The 17,889-nt window shown below is 38.5% G+C and overlaps 1 protein-coding gene across 8 annotated transcripts in view; it reads right to left on the bottom strand.

Moving 5' to 3' along the window:
* Positions 1-17,889, bottom strand: part of THSD7B (thrombospondin type 1 domain containing 7B) — a 395,835-nt gene that overhangs the window by 131,321 nt on the left and 246,625 nt on the right. For all 8 annotated transcript variants that reach the window (XM_072040738.1, XM_072040735.1, XM_072040736.1 and 5 more), the window contains exons 9-12: positions 13,571-13,762; positions 9,836-10,067; positions 6,991-7,106; positions 281-413 (exon numbers count right to left, since the gene is read on the bottom strand). In XM_072040738.1, the coding sequence (XP_071896839.1) occupies positions 281-413; positions 6,991-7,106; positions 9,836-10,067; positions 13,571-13,762 (673 nt within the window). The remainder of the gene's footprint in view (positions 1-280; positions 414-6,990; positions 7,107-9,835; positions 10,068-13,570; positions 13,763-17,889) is intronic.

Below are 17,889 nucleotides of genomic sequence, written 5' to 3'. Positions count from 1 at the left end.
CAGACCCTGAAGTTACCGTTTTCAGGAGCTGTGTCTGTTGGTGCTCATTCTGATGAAGCCAGATAATTTCAAAACTTCAACTTGATCTCTACTTGTACGTATTTTGCAAAAATTACTATTTACGTATTGTTATTACTAATTGTGTTATTATTATAACCTTGCATTTTCCAGTTCTATGTCATTTTCCAGTGAAAATTGTGCAGGATGATCCAACAAGATTACTTTCCAGAGAACTGGAAACCCACTAGCAAGAAACTGATTCAAAGCTAATCTTTTTTACCTATACACTGGACAGATGGGAATATCTTCACATTCTCTTTCTTCATACAAGGTGTCTGGGCATGCATGTCCCCCATTGGCAGCATCCTGAATTATAATCCTATACCGGGATTGCTTAACTGCTGTAGCATTGCCTGTAAAACAAAGAAAAAAATGGTTTCCAGACACAGTTGGCAACCTCTGTTAGTGATCTAGCTGTCTTGGCTAAAAACATCCTCACGTTACATTTATATTCTGAAATTGTGAGCCCTCTGGCTCTCATGACCCCTGACAAAGAAGTGAGGGAATGGTACATTGGATCAAAAGCTTTAAAATTACAAATAGTTCAGCAGAGCAGCACCTGGAAGGTTGATAATTTAACAGCTTAAGAGATGCATCAGAAATGGCTTTTTTACAGAACATCAAATCAGACAAGAAAATAGCTATGAGCAAATGCTTAAACACCTGAGCAAGGGAAAAAAAAAAAAAAAAAGAAAACAAGAAAAAAAGAAAAAAAGAAAAAGAAACCTGTTACAATGGAATATTTTGTTCTTGAAAACATATTATGGTGGTCTCAGGCTGCTTCCATCTGTCTGTGTCTAGAAATTATAGGTGATAACTTCCTGATAAAAAAACCATCGCAACCAACAGAGGCTAATTCTCTGCTTACCCTGAATAACGCACAAGGTCAATGCATCTGGAAACACAGTTCATAATCTGTGGTACAGAATGCAGTTCGAGAGACAAGGCAAGGATCTACGCCAGTGTGACCTGATAGCTAAAGCAAACACAATCCTTGACTGTGTAAGAGGGACGTACATGTAGTATCTGAGAGCTGGTGTAACTGCTGTGTACATCAGCAACTGCAAAATGGAAAAGGGGTCTCAATAGAACTTAAATATTCCAGACCAGAAAAACCTGTCTTATGACATTGGACTTCATTGGATTTGTCTAAGAGTGAATAGTGGTCTGTAAACTAACCCAGTTACATGAGAATTATTTTTGAGCCCAAGATAAGGACAAGGCTGCAGCAGCAAGATCACAGTGCTTTAGAGCAGAAGAGAAACATCACGCCGTAGACACAAAGTGCAAGTACAGGTCCAATGAAAATGTTTGGCTCCAAAAATATCAGCTATACAAGCCTTCACTCACACGTGTGCTATCACTGCTATCACTGTGCAATCACCACAGAAGGGCTTAGCGGGAGGCACCAAAGGTTGCTCACCCCAGTACCCTACCCTGAGGCAAGATAAGCACACCCAGGGCAATCCCCCTCCTAGTTCTTTCACTTCCACCACCCAAAGCAGCCCTACAGCTTCCTACAGTCTCCTTTCAGATGACGGGCCCACTACTTGTGGAGAAGCTTTTCCTATAATCGAATACAAATCATCCCTTCTATAAACCAAGCCAAGCTTTTTTTAATCTTCTGTCCACTAGACATAACAAATGTTATTCCCATTGTCTGATGAATAAATAGTCTTTATGAAATGCTAGGGGCTTGTATCCACTCTAAGTCTTCTCCAAACTAAGCAAACCGAGTTCTTCATAGGTGCTATTCAGTCATCTCTGACTGATCCCCTTCCTAAAATGTAGTGCTCAAGGAATCTCACCTGCAGCCTCACCAGTGCACAGCATACCAATACCTTTGGTGGTATACACACACATCCATTGAATTTAACAAGCCCAACACAAGTTATAGCATTTCAAACTGTTGACTTTCATTCGTTTTGTAGTCTATAGTATCTCCAGAGTTGCCTGAGACAGTACTGATGTCTTTACTTCCCATTCTGTCTTCGTGCAATTGATTTTTCCTTCCCCAGTCATATTTTGAAAAATTTCTCAAAGATTTCAGTATCACTTAATATATTTTATTTGCTACCTCCTTCAGCTCAGCACCATCCACTAATGCTATTACTCAGACAGATGAATTGTTCAGACAAATACCAAATAGAATTGGGACAAGAACAGTTTTCTGTTGAACTCTCCTTGGCTCACATTCCAGTTTGATCCTGAAGAGTGGTGGTATCTGTCAACCAACCGATTAGAAGCAGCTTTGCAGAGAAGGACCAAGGTGTCCTGACAGACACGTTAATGATGAGGCAGCTATGTGCGCTTGTAGCAAAGGGTGACAGCATTCTGGGCTGCAGTGTCAGCAGGTCAATGGATCCTTTCCCTCTGCTGAGCACTGGTGAGCCATCTGGGTGCTGTGTCCAGTTCTGGATTCCACAGGATGAGAAGGATGTGGATGTACTGGAGTGAGTTCAGTGAACAGCCACAAAGATGATGCAGAGACTGAAGTGTCTGACACACAGGAAGAGACTGGGAGAACTGGGACTGCTCAACACAGAGAGAAGGCAGCTAGGGGGATTGTATCAATATATCCAACAGGGGACAGTAAAGGAGAGGAAGCCAGACTTTATTCACAGTGATCTTCACTAAGATATTTTTCAAGCAGCTGAATACCCATTTACAGTGATTTAATTCGAGTCACTGTTCTTTAGCTTTCTAATAAAAGTTTAATGTGTCAAAAATCTACCACTTCCCTTAGTTAGTGCAGGAATGCTGTTGAAAGAGGAGATTAAATTTACCGGGCATGATTTGTTCTCAACAAAACCACACTGGCCAGTTTATCATAATCTTATTCTTAAAATGTTTACATCTCAAGTAATAACTAATTCTTGTTTTTTTTTTTTTATATATATTGAAGTTAGGATGAGTAATCTATAATTTCCTTGATTTCCTTGACCTTTCTTTTGTTGTTGTTTTTGTTTGTTTGTTTGGTGTGGGGGAGATTACATGCATTTTATTTAGTTCTCTAGGACTTAGCAATTTCTCACCCAGAAGATAGTAGCCAGATGCTCTGACATTACTTATTTCTTCTTTCTCTATTCACACAGCCCTACTGACATGGAAACAACAAATTTATTGAAATATTTATTCTTTAGTCCATTCCTCTCCTGGTTGCAGACAGGAAACAACAGCAGCATTGCACATTCCCTGTTTTGTGTGTCCCTCATTTCTCTGTAAGTAATGGGTATGTATTTCATTTGGCTTCTACTTACTTTGAATCCGTTTCTGTTATCCAATCTATTTTGAAACCTAATATTCTTCTATAACTTAATCTGCATTCTTGATTCAGGTACTATGCTTTTGGGCATTCCTTTAAATTCACACTCAGTTATATGTTTGTTTCTAATTTTTGCACAACAATTTGGCCATCAAAAAAGAATCAAGATCCTGAACAATTCTGATGATGAGAAGAGGTAAAAACAGATGTTTTCTCTTCACATGTTAAAGCTTGAACACCCAAGTCATATACAGGCCTATGCACACCTTGTTCCCCTATGCTCCTGGCCCTACTAGCTATTGTAATGGTTTCAGGATAGAAAGTGGCAAAGTAGAGTGCAGTTGGGCTCGAGACCTTTGGTCTTTCTTGGTAGGTTCCAGAGCTTCCTCATTCCTGGCTGCATAGAACATGTTCTGCAGAGGTGTAGCAGGCAATTTGCTGAGTTTGTTGAAATTTGTCTTTTTTTAAAGCTGTCCTGCTGATATTGCTAGTTTTCCCTTCTCCAAAGAATCATGAACTCTATTTCTTTGTGATGACTTTAATTCAAATTGTCTATCACCATTAGAATCTTAGCCATTTCCTTCCGATTAATCAGTACCAAATCCAAATGAGCTTCCCATAGTAATTTTCTCTACCTCAAGAAACTAAATTATCCTCAACATTTATTGCACATTACTCAAACCCCATTTTCAAAATTGAATTTCCTCATTGGCTTTTCTATAGCTTTCTTTACAAATGTTACTGATCGCAATTTTTATATCTCATTTAAGATTGTTATAGCTTGATTTTCCGAAGTATTAACGTTATGTAGGACTATACATTTAAAGCCAAACTTTAGCTGATTTCAAGTAAGGTTATGAGTGTTTGCCCTCCTGAAAAATCAAGCCCCAGGATCTCAAAACTGTCAACTTGTATGTCTTTGACTCTGCAATTCAGATAATGGTGTTTGACAGTTTTGGGGGTGTCTTACCTCTGCTTCTATTCCCATCTTCCTGTCCCACCACTTCCGGTCTCTTCTTCTTACACAAAGATTCATATGACTCCTCCTATCAATCCATTCTTTTAATTCCTCCTTTGCTATTGCATCTTCACCTCTTCTCCATCTGACCCCCACGACTTCCCTGGCACACTGCTCAAGGCTTGGAGAGGTGGATTCCCACTGTCAGATGAGGTACAAATTTCTTGCTCACTACTCTAAGGCCTGGCTTTCTCTTGATAGAATTGCTGCCCCAGCTTTTACAGGAAGCATTCAGCTTCATCCTGTTTGCTCCTGACTGGAAGGAAGGGGACAGACTTGTCGGCACCAGTCTTCAAGTACACAAATAAATGGGACAGACTCTCCAAGATTTTATTTGCCAAAATCAGATCTGTATCCAGTATTTTTGTGCAGATAAGAGTTTTTGAAAGCATAAGCATAGTTTGACCAACTCTGGTTGAGTATTTATGAGAACTGACAGTGGCAGATCCTTGACAAAAACTATCTGACACAAGGTAAAGGTCACTGGAATTTCTTACTAAGGCAAGCCATACATTTTGTCCACTTTCACTCTACCTCGTTCCAAATAAGTTTTAAGTCATAGAAATAAATTTGATAGATATGGCCTAACATTTCATGTAAACTTGTTTAGAGAATTAAGCAACAATGAAATTGCTAACCTTCAACCCTGGATAACCAATGTCCAGAAGAGAAAAGATACTTACAGATAGCATCTATTTTCAGAAGGGAGATGAAAAATTTCATTTATTGTGAGTTTTGTTTCATTTTAATCTCATTTCAAAGCTATGCTGGCAAACCAGAGAGCACATCACCTGTGCTGAGAGCAGATACCTCACCAGACACCTTGACCATCGAGTATGCAGGAATATCTACATGCTCCTCATTCAAACCACTTAATTTTCTGAAACCTCCATGTTGAGTCTTTGATTCTTGTTTCAATTCATCCTCAAAGACCCATTAAAACAGATATATTATAGGAGGCTGTGGTAGACAGTTGTCACCTTTAAGTATCTGAAATGGCAGAGAATCAATAACCTGCAACAACCTCTCCATTCTGCCTCACCAACAGGTGTTTTGATTCAATTGCACTTCTTTTGTGAATTATGTTGTCTGTCCATCTGTTATTGCCCTAAGTTCACTGCTGTCTACACTTCTGAGGTATGAGATAATCCGTTGGCAGAAGACAGCCTGTTGTCTGATGACATTTAAATGTAGGGAAAATGTCAGCTTTTTTACTGTTAAATAGCAAAGTTGGATGCATTTTCTCAGATAAACTACAAACAGCTTAACTGGTAAAGTTCTGTGTAAACCTGATTTAGTGACTGCATGTTTGTCTAAGCTCTGATCTTATGCTGGTACACATTTAATTTTAAATCTGCCAGGCAATACCTGCTCCAGCTTGATGTGCTTAGTAATTCACCATCTGTATGTTGTTTTCATTAAATACAACTTTTCTATAAAACAACAAAACCCCAAACAACTCACATACGTATAGCGGTTTCAAAATTTCATTATCATGCTGAGGTTTTAATTGTGCAATGCAAATTTAAAAAAAAGAAGATCTTGCAATGCAGCCATATCAATAATGGATCTAGCAGAAAGCAAACTCCCCCATCTAAGAAGTTTTAATTTAGAATTATATTAAAATGATAACACTGCCAAGAAGGTTAAATAATTAATTTCTTCTCATTTTAATTGTAGACTATTATTTAATAAACAAAGTAATTTGCCAGGTAATTTATTCTACTTCTTCATAGGCAGCTCATTTAAAGTCTAAAAATAAATTGCTAATTAAAACAGGATTCACTGTTTTAGAAAGCAACTCATTTTCCTGTAAAATCTAACAAGAACTATGCTAGAGCATCCACTGAGAATCTTTGAAGGGCAAGGAAGCTGCCAAGAAAAAGGAAATACTCTGGTAACTAAGATGACTTTCATCTGAACAATTAATGAAACACATATATTTGCCACAAAAAAAAAAACAACAACAACAACAAAAAAAAACAGCAGTAGATCATTATAAAGTAACTTTGCTAGACACCTAGCATACAAAAGCTAACCAACTAGATCAAAGAAACATATGGTACTTGAAAAAACACAGAGTTGTTCGCACAGCCCTGTGCATACATCTGGATTGGTCAGGAGAAATAAATTACATATAATGAAGCAATTCCTCAAATATCCATACAACACCAGGGCCTCAGACTTCTGTCTTTGAAGGAGTTCTCCCTCAATGCTTTGGATGCTGAATCTTAAATTCCTTTGTGTCCCTCTTGTAGGCACCCATAGGAAGTACAAGGTGATGGAAAGTCCACAGTGGGAAAAAGAAGGGTTTGCGTCTCTCCAGATCTTTTCTGCCTCTCCACCCACTTGTGTATCCCTGCCCACTGGTGTTTGCATTTCCCAAATTGGTGTTGTCTGCACTGGCAGCCACCTGTCTCTGCCTGAAATGCTCAAGGTTTGTTAACAGCTTCTGCTGCCAAAAAATACAACTGAGAAGAAATCCTGCAGACCAGGAAGCTGCCAAACCCAAGTAGTAACTCTGAGGTGAAGGCAGACGTCATATGCCTGGGTGCTTCTCAAGACCTCACCCCCCGTATCATTCCATTCCCTGTGGCTATGAACGTAACAGTTTGCCCAAAATTTTGTTCTCTTTTTAGAGGCTTACCAGGTTGACATGCTGTTGGGCAGCGAGTCCACTCACTGAAAGGCGTAACGATGCAGTCCTTCTTGCAGAGGAGGAGACATGGTCGCACAGTCTCAGGTCTGGTGGAATCTGGACATCTATCAGTTCAAATGCAAAGATACCATGCCATCAGTAAACACCAAATCTGCAGGGAAATGTTCATCTCATAAGAGTCTCACAGGGCTAGGAGTGTATTGCCACACCAAAGATATCGCTCCCACTCACAACAGGCCTCACTTTTATTCCCCTTCACACTCATGCTACCAAACTGAATTCAGAACACTTGCACAGATTTAAAAAAAAATAATAATGTTGTTTGGTCTGATGACTGCAGAGTAAATGTAACACTACCTATGATGCCTAAAAGACAATGCTCACTGAAGCAGCACAGATATATTTATTGCCGAAGCAAATGAGTAGTTATGTTTAGAAGGTAGTCCTGTTTGACACAACATACAACAGCCTTCAAACACTTGCAACTGTGTGTAAAGACCGATGTCCTCTACTTTCAAGCTGCTAGGAAATACAAAAGTAGCTTAAAGTCATATTTGTGCTCCCTTCCCATTATGCAGTAGGAGCCTGCAGAACTAAGGCCTTGATTGTTATTTGGAAAGTTGTGCAGCATAGTACAGGAAAAACAAATGTGATTTTTTTTTCTTGATTTTTATCTCCTAAATGAATAATATGTAGCATATATTCTAATAAAGGCTTCAGACAGACAATTAATATTTAAAAACTAGAAAGGTAGAAAAGGGACAGTTTTCTGGAAACGGGCATATTGTGCTCCTCAAGTAGGTGGTGAGAAAGGGAATTACCCTTTTCTAATTTTTATCAATTTCTAGTAGAAAGATCACTCAAAAATACTTGGGAATACATGCAACCCAAAATGACCACATTTGAAAGAGGAACATGCCACTAAGCTAAGCTAGGAAAGAAAAAATCTTTAAAGTCATGATTCTGTTACTGAGATAGTAATAAAATACTGACAGGTAAAATTTAAAAGAAGATAAATATAGAGAGGCGTTTGTACTCATTAAGTATGACTATTCTAGAGGGCAGAATTCTGTTATCTCTATTCTGTTTCTGGTTAGTAAGGTGTTGAAATATATTTTTGCAGTAATTCTAGTTTTATTCAGCTTTCTGTGCCTTGCACCTTCTTCAGATACAGTGTAATTTTTCTTTATGAAATCAAGAAAAATACAGAATACAAAAAAATCACTATGCTAACATACAAAGGCTATTAATTTACATAATACATCCAATTTCTGAAGTCACATAACGGTAGACTTTCACTGCAGCAGTTCTAAATGCAACATTACTTTAGGTCAGTTTTCATCAACTCAAACATAAACTATGTCAGCAGAATATCTTGCTCTGGTTCAGTAATCCTCAATTTGCAATTTCGGTACAAAGGGCTTGGGTTCCCCACAGAGTCCCTCACCCCAGGCATCTGTTCTAAGGGCAGTGCATGCAGCCCAGTGCTTGTGCCCTCACCAAGGAGGACTGCCCTACCCTGCAGCACCACAACCATCCAGACCCTCCTGGATATTAACCAGATACCGCTTTAACTGAGAAACACCGAGTTTGTATTGGTTTTATCCCTTGATTTAGAACCGTCTTTCTTAAGATGTCTAAGGTTTTCATTCGTAAGGCAACTATCTCTATAAGAACAACATACAGAGAGGCATGTCAGAAGCTCTTTTAGCAACTCAGAAGTCCTCTCTGGTACAGCTATTTCCATCACATAAGGAATGCTGTGGTGTGGAAGCTACCACACCAAAGCCAAGGACAGCCCCTTTCTGAAAGCTCTGGTACACAAATCTTTTCTTCTGGTATGACTTTTTTCCTTCAGACACTTAGTGTGACTACTTCCTCTTTCAGTTCCATTTCCCCTTAGACTGTCTCAAAGTGGAGGGGGCAAACAACTATTTTAGATGTTACATAGCTCTATAAACAATATGTTTAATTAGGCAAAGTTGCAGCATATCAATAGATTCTAGATATAAATGAGTACTAAATTTCTTCCCTTTTATTTAATTAATCCCATTAACCTCAAGAATTTTAATTAACTTTACTGAAATCAACACAGTCTGTTTATACCAACAGGATTGTTTTGAGAGCTACAATAAGAAATGAAACTCAGTTGTAAGTCTCTAGACTCATTATCAGTGGAAAAAATAATTAGCAGTGTCTTGATTTTTTGATATTAGGGAAAACATCTGTGCTGCTTATTTTCTTCATTTACTAAAAGCAAAGCAAAATTCAGAATATTTGAACTTCAGAATACATAATTTTGATGTCTTGGTATCCCATCATAATAGTTATATAAATCAACTGAATTATATATATATATATATCACATATATTGTTTTCTCTCATTTTGGTGTAAATATAATGCAAACTATTTTTTTATGATTTCATTAGAGCATTGCTAGTAATGCATTCATGAATGTTATATCTGGATGCACTTTGTATTTTCTTCACACCTGTCCTTGAGGAAAAACATTTGCAAAAAAAAAAGTAAATTAGAATAATAGCAAAAATAAAAAATAAAAAAAATCAATGGCACTAAAAACATGCATTTGGGGGGGAGGGGGATTTACACATAAAAATTAAAAATGAGATAGCTATTCATATTTGCTACCTATTAGTAAACTTTATATAGTAGTGATGGCACAGTAGCCAGAGAATTAGTCCAGAAATAAAATTATTACTAAAGCTGATGATTCTAGCTGAAAATGCATTTATACTTAATGTAGCGTAACTACAAATCATCACTTGAGTTATACAGACAAAGGTATACTGTTAATGACTGTTCTTTGAATACCTTTTAGGTGTAATATGTCCAGAACTACTCTTCATGCAGGAGACTTTCCTTGTCTGTATGCCCACTCCACAAGTGGCTTCTCCACTCCAACTGAAGGTTGCATTCAGCGCAACCAGGGAATCTTCAGAGCAAGAGCTCCAGGGAGAAGTCTCCCAGTAGAAATGCACACATGGGTGATCATTGCAGGCACGATGCTCCTGAAGGACTCTGTCAGGAGGACAAGCTTTTCCACCTGCAAAGTGTCAAAAGAACACAATATTTTATCTTATGACATGTGGCAAAAGGAAGTCACGGAAAAAAAATAAATGTGATAGGTTCACTTAACTTTTTTTTTCCCATTTAAAAATAAATAAATAAAACTTAAATAAAGCTGTTGACCTTTATGGCTGCAATAACAACTTTCTAAAATATTGTTTCCCCATTAAACTAGCCTTGCATAAAATTGTGTTCCAACACATAATGGAAACAGAAATAGGCAAAGCATATTTTTGAGCTACCTTATTGATACTCCTACGCACAGCCAAGTTGATTCCATTTAAATGGCAGTATCACTCAGCAAACATGCAATTAGCTTTAAAGACAAATTAAGCATTATTTTTATGCTCATACTCCTTGCTAATTTCCCAAGGAGGAATATCTCTTAGTAATACTTGTACTATAGCCACAGAGTTGTATAGAGAGCTAACCCATACTGATGGAGGTTTGTTAATACCAACTGATACCCACATCTGCAAATCAAGTGGGAAAAACTTGAAAGACTTTGAGTCTGAAGCCTTTTCTTTTCTTTACTGAGGCAGCATCCTCCAAATTCGTGTACAAAGATTTTGCTAAGATACTGCACTTTGTCAACAACTTGTAAGAAATCCACAAAGTAGAGGAGTATGAACAGTCTCCCCAGAAGCCTTAACACTCCAGCCAGCAGCCTGAATTTATTCCATAAAAGCTGCAGATGTTCATAGCTCAAAAGCTAGAGTAATGCAGTGAAATTGTAACAGTAAGCATTGTCATTTTAGGAAGAAAGAAGTAAAAATGACTAAAATCAAAACCATTCTCTTCCAGGAGGCTGAAACTGGCAACTTATGACACAGCAAAAGGGCATCCAAATTAAAGCTACAGGTTTCTGAAAGAACTGAATTGTTGGGGCCAGATATCACGAGGCTCAGAGCGCCTTTATGCCCTACTAAAATCAACAGGAGATGAAGGCATATTGCTTCTCAAAGTCCTTGCAGGACTGAGCCTTCTCAAATGAGGTATGACCCCAAACAGCCACAATAACACTGAGAAAATAGAGGGATAGAAATTTCTTAGCATGTTGATTTGGATAATTATACCACATTACTGTCCTCTTTTTCTTCTTTTCATGAGCATGGACTGTTCCACATCATGTTCAGTCTCTGAAAGGTTTAGTACAATGATAGAGTGGAAAATGCCCCTGGGTATCTTACTTTCCTGAAAAACTTCTGCTTGGAAGGGAAAACTGCAGACTTGATATACTCTTGTGTATTTGAGCACACTTCCAAAAAAAAGAAAAATAAAAAAAGTAAAATGAAAATAAAAAGCAAATGGCAAAATATCTCATCCATTAGACAGGGGAAAAAATATCTAACCTAAAATTTGGGCTTCCCAGGGAAAAAATGATATGATCTTTTCTTCAAATACCCACAGTAAGGAAGAACTCTTAAAATAACAAGACTAATAAGGGAGTTTTAATTTCAGAACATAAGAAATGCCTGATGGTTCATTCAGCCTAGCAGTCTGCCTGCAAAAGTGGCAGCAGGAAATTCTGTTCAGCAAAAGCACAAGAGCCTGGCCACTTTATGCAGCTCATTCACAACTTTTGTGCAAGGAAAGCAGGACAACACACACCTGTTTAGCCCAGTTTGAAGACATTTATGGACCTTTTATAGACCTGTTGTTCATCAGTTCCTCTAATCCATTTTAAATCTGCTGAGAATTGCTGCCTCCACACTCGCCTTTTGCACCAAGTTTCAGGAGTTTGCTGTGCTAAGAAATATCTTTTAAAACTTGACTTTAAAGCAACCTCTTCTAGTTTCATCAACTGCCTCCTGGTTTCAAATAATGGGATTTTGCGAACGGCTTGGGGAAAATGACCAAAGGGTTTGAACTGAGGTCACCCCACAAGATGGCATCCAGAAGTCCTGAGAGCACAGCCAAGCCCAACATTGTCTCAGCTGATAGAGGACAAAAGAAATATGATCTGCAATGGTTAGCAGACCTCAACAGAAGTTGGTGGCTCCCCTATGAGCTTGGTATGAGAGAGTCAGAAAACACATTACCTTAGTACTACAATGATAACAGTATTAAATCCATTTAAAATTCAGTCTCCCCAAATTCTGATGAGCTGTATGACTCTACATGGTAAAACGTTTTATGCTTTGCTAAAGATGTTTAGAAAAAGTTGTAGTATTTGGTTTATTAATTAATTATTCCTTTCTAAGAAGGTTGAAACATTCAGTTCAAAGCTTGCTGCTTTTAGTTTAGTGTGGTTCAGACTACATATTCTTGAGATCACTGAGCTAATGGATTTCTAGGATTCATTTCTTCAGTCCTAGCAATAGATCAGCCTTTGCTCTACTTTCATAATTCCATGCTAGTCTCTCATTTGCATTGTGTTCCCACTACAGAAAATATGAAGCCAACTTTATTTTTCAATTTAATTATTCTTTAACTCATAGGCTTTTTTTAGTAGTAGTTATTATCATTCAATCAACAATTATATAGCAGTTTACATCCTGAAGGGTCCCAATTTTCTTTGCAAGTGCTTATAAGGATGTTTATGTGAGTACAGACCATTCATATGAGCAAGGGTTTGCAGGATCAAGTCCTTAACTTTGCCCCAGAAACAGTGGGTGGTTTTAATGATAATTTACAAAACAGCACTTAACAGAGCTTGTCCTAGACTAGATTTGCATCTGAAGTGTTTTGCTGCTGGATTAACAGCACATAGTGCTGACAATAGGAGATATTTTCTGTTGTGTCAACAAGGCTTTAGTCTGTTCGACCTGCTCACGTTTTATGAATTTTTATGTGCTCAGTGTGATATTATTCAAATCCTTTGAAATAAACCAACACGTAAACGAATTGTTGTACGTGTGACTGTAGTTAGAAGACTATAATTCTAGTAAGACATACTTTGTGTAAAAATCGTATCACTGTGATATTGGAACATTAAAATCCAGGTACATGATGAGTCCACAAAGATCCAGCAGAAATTATGTATATTCATCAAGAGCGGTTTACTTATTTCAGTAGACAAACAGGAAGGCCAATACTTTTTGGGTCTGCATGAATAAAAGGAATAGGTCTTTTTCTATTTCCCTGTTTTACACAGCTCATTGTTCTCTTTTAAATTGATACTAATATGTTTTGATATGAAAACACTTGCATGATAAGATTATGTCATGCTGCGATTTCATTAGTATAGGACGTAGCTCTCCTGAAATAAATTCACCCACAGATCTGGCCCTAAAATGCATAATAATTCATAGGCTAAAGCAAATAATTTTGAATTATGACAAAATTTCACTAAGTAACACATGGATTGACTCAAGCCTATAAAGATCATCTGCTAGTTGCTAGGCATGAAATACAGACAAGATGTATTATCTCTCATTCCTTCAGTATTGGGATTAGCTCTGATCTAAATAGTTTGGCTGAAGAACACAAGTAAAACATTAAACAAACAGTGGTTAATCCAAAATATTTACCACTCACCCTCTGCTGGAAGGGCCAAGATGGACCTACTCCTGCTTTGACTACCCTCGGCATTTTTACTGGAGCATGAATGGGAGCACGGGGACCATTGGGACCACTCGCCGATCACACAGTCTGTTGCACAAGGGATTTCACAAGCCATGACTTCAGGACGTGGATACTCTGAGCAAAAGTGATGGGGTACTTCTTCACCTAGAGCAAACAAAACAAAGCAGAGGAAAGTTCAACTTTCTTTAATATCAATGGTCTGTATCGACCAGGCTGTCTTTATATCAAATGTCTGCCTGATACTGGAGGAATATACCGCAAAAGAGCGCAGGATTCAGCTTCAGGCTTGGAAGTATAATATTTGAACAAACATCTAAATTATTTCTTCAGAGAAAAAAAAAGTGTTTTAAGCTTTATGTGTAACTTTGTGACTACAGTCCACTTTATAAAGTACACAAGCTTGAGAAATGTGATAATCAATAAAAAGCTGTAATATCAATTATCATCAGAAGCCCTATATTTTCCAGCGAACTCCATCTGTAGAACCTATTTTCCACAATATAAATTTTACACAGGTCCCCCACAGAAGACAGTTTTCTTCTTCCTGCAGAACAAAGTATCTGATAGGTGTTTTGGTCATTGTCCTGCCACCTTGCTAGAACTAACCACATACCATTTCTGTGTGCTTCTCACACAAACATTAAGAGATCCAATATAACGGCTCTATTGTACCAGCCTTGTCTAAGGAAGAAATACTTTCAGTGGGGATGAACTAACAGACTGGGACCAGAAGCATACATCTTTCCAAAATCCCTTTCAACAAGGTAGGACATTGGGGGTGGCAGGGAAAAGCCTACCAACCAAAAGAAGAGCTGGCAGAACAGGCAGCAGAACAAAGTGTGCAAGAGGGGTGGAATGTGGCATACAACACATGGGATTATTGCTTTAAAGAGTAAAATAAAATAGAGTTCTACTTTCAAAATAATAAGGGAAATGTCCAGTAATTTTATTAATTATGTAGATGTTACATCATAATTGATAAATATTCACGAAACATACCTCTTATGGTACTGAATTACACCCAATGTTTAATAAACATAATTCAAATGAACAGATATGGTTGACTTTGCTACACTGTTCTCTTGCTTAGTGTTTCTGGACCCTCATGAATTTTCAGTTAAAATCCCAAATTTCAGGAGGCTCAAATCTTCCTGTTTATAAACAACAAGCTCACATTGAATGCTACCTCTTTTGCCCTTATAATAGCTACAAAGCTCTCCTTCGAGGTTTCTTTAATTATAGATCTATGAAAAAACATAATGACTATGCAAGCTCAATTATATGTAGGAAAAAAAATGTTAAATTTATAATGGCAACAGCACAGTAACACTGGCTCTTTCACCTCATTCTAGAGGAACAGGGCCTGTAATGAGGCAGCCCAAGATGCAATTATAACCAGGAGGATAGAAATCTGTATTGCTTTTGCAAGACAATACATGTACGGGTGAGTAAATAAGAGAAGGAGGCTGCTAGCGAGACTGCATAAAACTGTCAATAGCACCGGCGTATTATCTGCAGTTGCATCCCTAAATGAAGACAGGCTCATCGCCCTCAAGGCACAAATAAAACTTTCCAAGCATATTATAAGAAGTAACGGAGAACCTAGCAGGCAATCAGACTGCAAAATATGTTTAAAAATATTTTATAGTCCTTTTTCCTTGCATTTGCCTATGTTCATCAGGAACGGCTTGATAAGCCTAATCATTTTAGCACTATTTGTTGCAAGTCTGCTGAATAACAAAATCAAGACCAACACCCCCTTTGCAGACAGCCCCAAGTCCTGAGCAGCACGAGCCTATTCTGGTACTGCATTTGGCATCCCGTGCAAACCATGCTTAATCAATCATTTGCTTCAACTAGCCTGTTATCACCACCACTGCTTTGGATGCTCACATAATGCTGAGAACTATCTTCAGAGAAAAATAGTGCAAAAAAAATAAATAAATAGAACGTAAGCCTGTAAGCCTTATTCCAGCAGTCCCCTTGAGTCATCACAGTGTCAAAAGCCCTGCTAACATTTTGACAGCTTGTCTGTATAGCAGCAGATAACATGAGGGTACCCCGGGCAGGCTTGATTTTAGGAGTCATTGGTACAGTAAAATCAAGAGATTATAAGCTTTGGTGAAGTACTGTAAAACATCCATCCTCCTCTCCCTTCACTTACATTCACAGGGAAGTGTGCAGTCAATGACAGGTATGAGATGGATCATGGCCTGGGGAGTTGTCACAGACATTGGTCCTACAAGCACGCATCCCTTCCCTCCACCTGTGCAAGTTATCTTCATTATCCATGGGCTTTATGGCAAGGGAATTCCATGAAGTTCAATGAATTCAGGACTCGGCACAATTATTTCCAAAAATCAGATTGTGCCAGAGACATAGCGTTACAGACAGTCCTACTTGCCGAAAGCCAGGGGAGTCCTTACACTGATACCTTTATGACTTTACAAAGATTGCCTCCAAGCACCCACCACTCCACTTGGAAGATGGTTCAAAACATTCAGGTTTCCTGTGGGGTGGCTTCATCCACTCATGAACCTAGGTAAAAGCATGCACTTACATACCCCAATTCCCATTCCACAGATTTTGGAGCAATCACCCTGAGGGAAAGTGAGGCAAAGGAGCAAAATCTGCTTTCCACTTCTTTCCATGATTTCTTTTCACATTTGATTTATAACAAGTGACAGCAACAGCACCACTGCAACCAGAGGCTGCAATTCATAGTTCCTCAGCGATGAAATGAATATTTGAGTTTTGTTATAAAGAGCTTACCAACAAGTGCATGGAAGTATAATTCAAGACTCGGTTTGATTTACTTTATAGCTCTACTCACTGTGCTCAGGTTTAATTACTGTCTGACATTAATGTAGAGGTGCACCGTTCTTCTGTACCATCTGCCCAGCAGAGAATTTTCAGAAGCCTACCATATATTACAAAAGAAAATAATACTTCTCATGTTCCATGAAAACTGCTCGAACAGGATACATCTGAAATGTGCTTTATGCATTGGCACAGATTTACAGGGAAGATTAACTTCCCCAGAGCTTCCAAATTGTCCACCCAGTACCCTGAAGGTGTAATTCTTATTGCAGATCTTCTGAATAATCTTTCTACAGGAAGATTTCTCTCTGTGCTAAATAAGGCTTTAAGCACCTAAATTATCTAAATGCAATACAAGTTCCCCTCCAAGTATGTGTTTAGACCTCAAGATGAAGTTCTGAAATCAGCCATGGAGAGCTGTGGGGTGGCAGACAAGGATGCCAGTTTTTGTGAGTCACTCGTCCTTCAAGAAAAACAGGGGAAGAGACAGCACTGACAATGACAACTGCAAATTTGCTCCCTATTCAAGTTTTTTAGATAAGAAAGGATGACACTGGAGTGAAGTTATTCTTGTAATAACCAGGAATTAAACTCAGTGGCAGCTCAGAGCACAGCAGTATTTCTTCAGGTACCTGGTCTTTCCCATTCAGAGCCCACAACAGTTCTCTGATAGGAAACTAGTTCCTGCCCAAATTTCTGTGAGGTTGTAATAAACTTAGAGCACTGTTCATCAGTAAAGATACCCACCCAAGGCAAAAGGAAAAAAAAAAAAAATGGGTGTGGGGGGGGGGAAGGTGGGGAGGGTGTCTTAGGTTTTGTGGAGTCTTCTAACAAGCTTGGAATGGATCCAACCCATCCAAACTATCCTACCCCAGGGGTTATTGCCACAGTCTTCATTGCCTCTCTTCAGGTGTTACTTGCTCATTTCATCTTTATTCCTCTCCCTTGACACTGGCAAAGTGCCCAGAATTAGTCTCAGGGAGATGTGCTTACTCCAAAGAGTATTTTTTCTGCCGTAATACTGAGCAGCACAAAGCTCCAGCCATTACTCAGATACAACAAGCGGACTGGTGAGGACGATGACTGAGCGACTTAGGGATTTATCCTAATGCTGAGGACACACAGGTGGCAGTTCAGTGGGACTCGGACTGGGGTGAACCTTGGGAAACTCTTTCTATCCACGTGGAAACCACAACCAACCTCTGCTAATAAAACTGCACTTGGAAAGCACTAGCTGTAAAACCGAACTTATGCTTGCATTTTATGGGCTACAGCTGTTAATTGATTCGTGCTAGCCATGATCACCACAGCCGTTCAACAGATAATATTCTCAATATAGTAAAGATTGAATCCCTTGCCTTCCACAGTCAGGGTGTAATAATTATGAAAGAAAAGAGTAGCAAAGCATTTTTGCAAATACATTTGTTAATAAAATTACCAAATGCACGGGT

The sequence above is a fragment of the Anas platyrhynchos genome, chromosome 7 (assembly GCF_047663525.1).
Source record: "Anas platyrhynchos isolate ZD024472 breed Pekin duck chromosome 7, IASCAAS_PekinDuck_T2T, whole genome shotgun sequence".
Lineage (NCBI taxonomy): Eukaryota > Metazoa > Chordata > Aves > Anseriformes > Anatidae > Anas > Anas platyrhynchos.
Note: the sequence above shows the minus strand (reverse complement) of the source record. Positions and strands in the feature narration are given on the sequence as shown.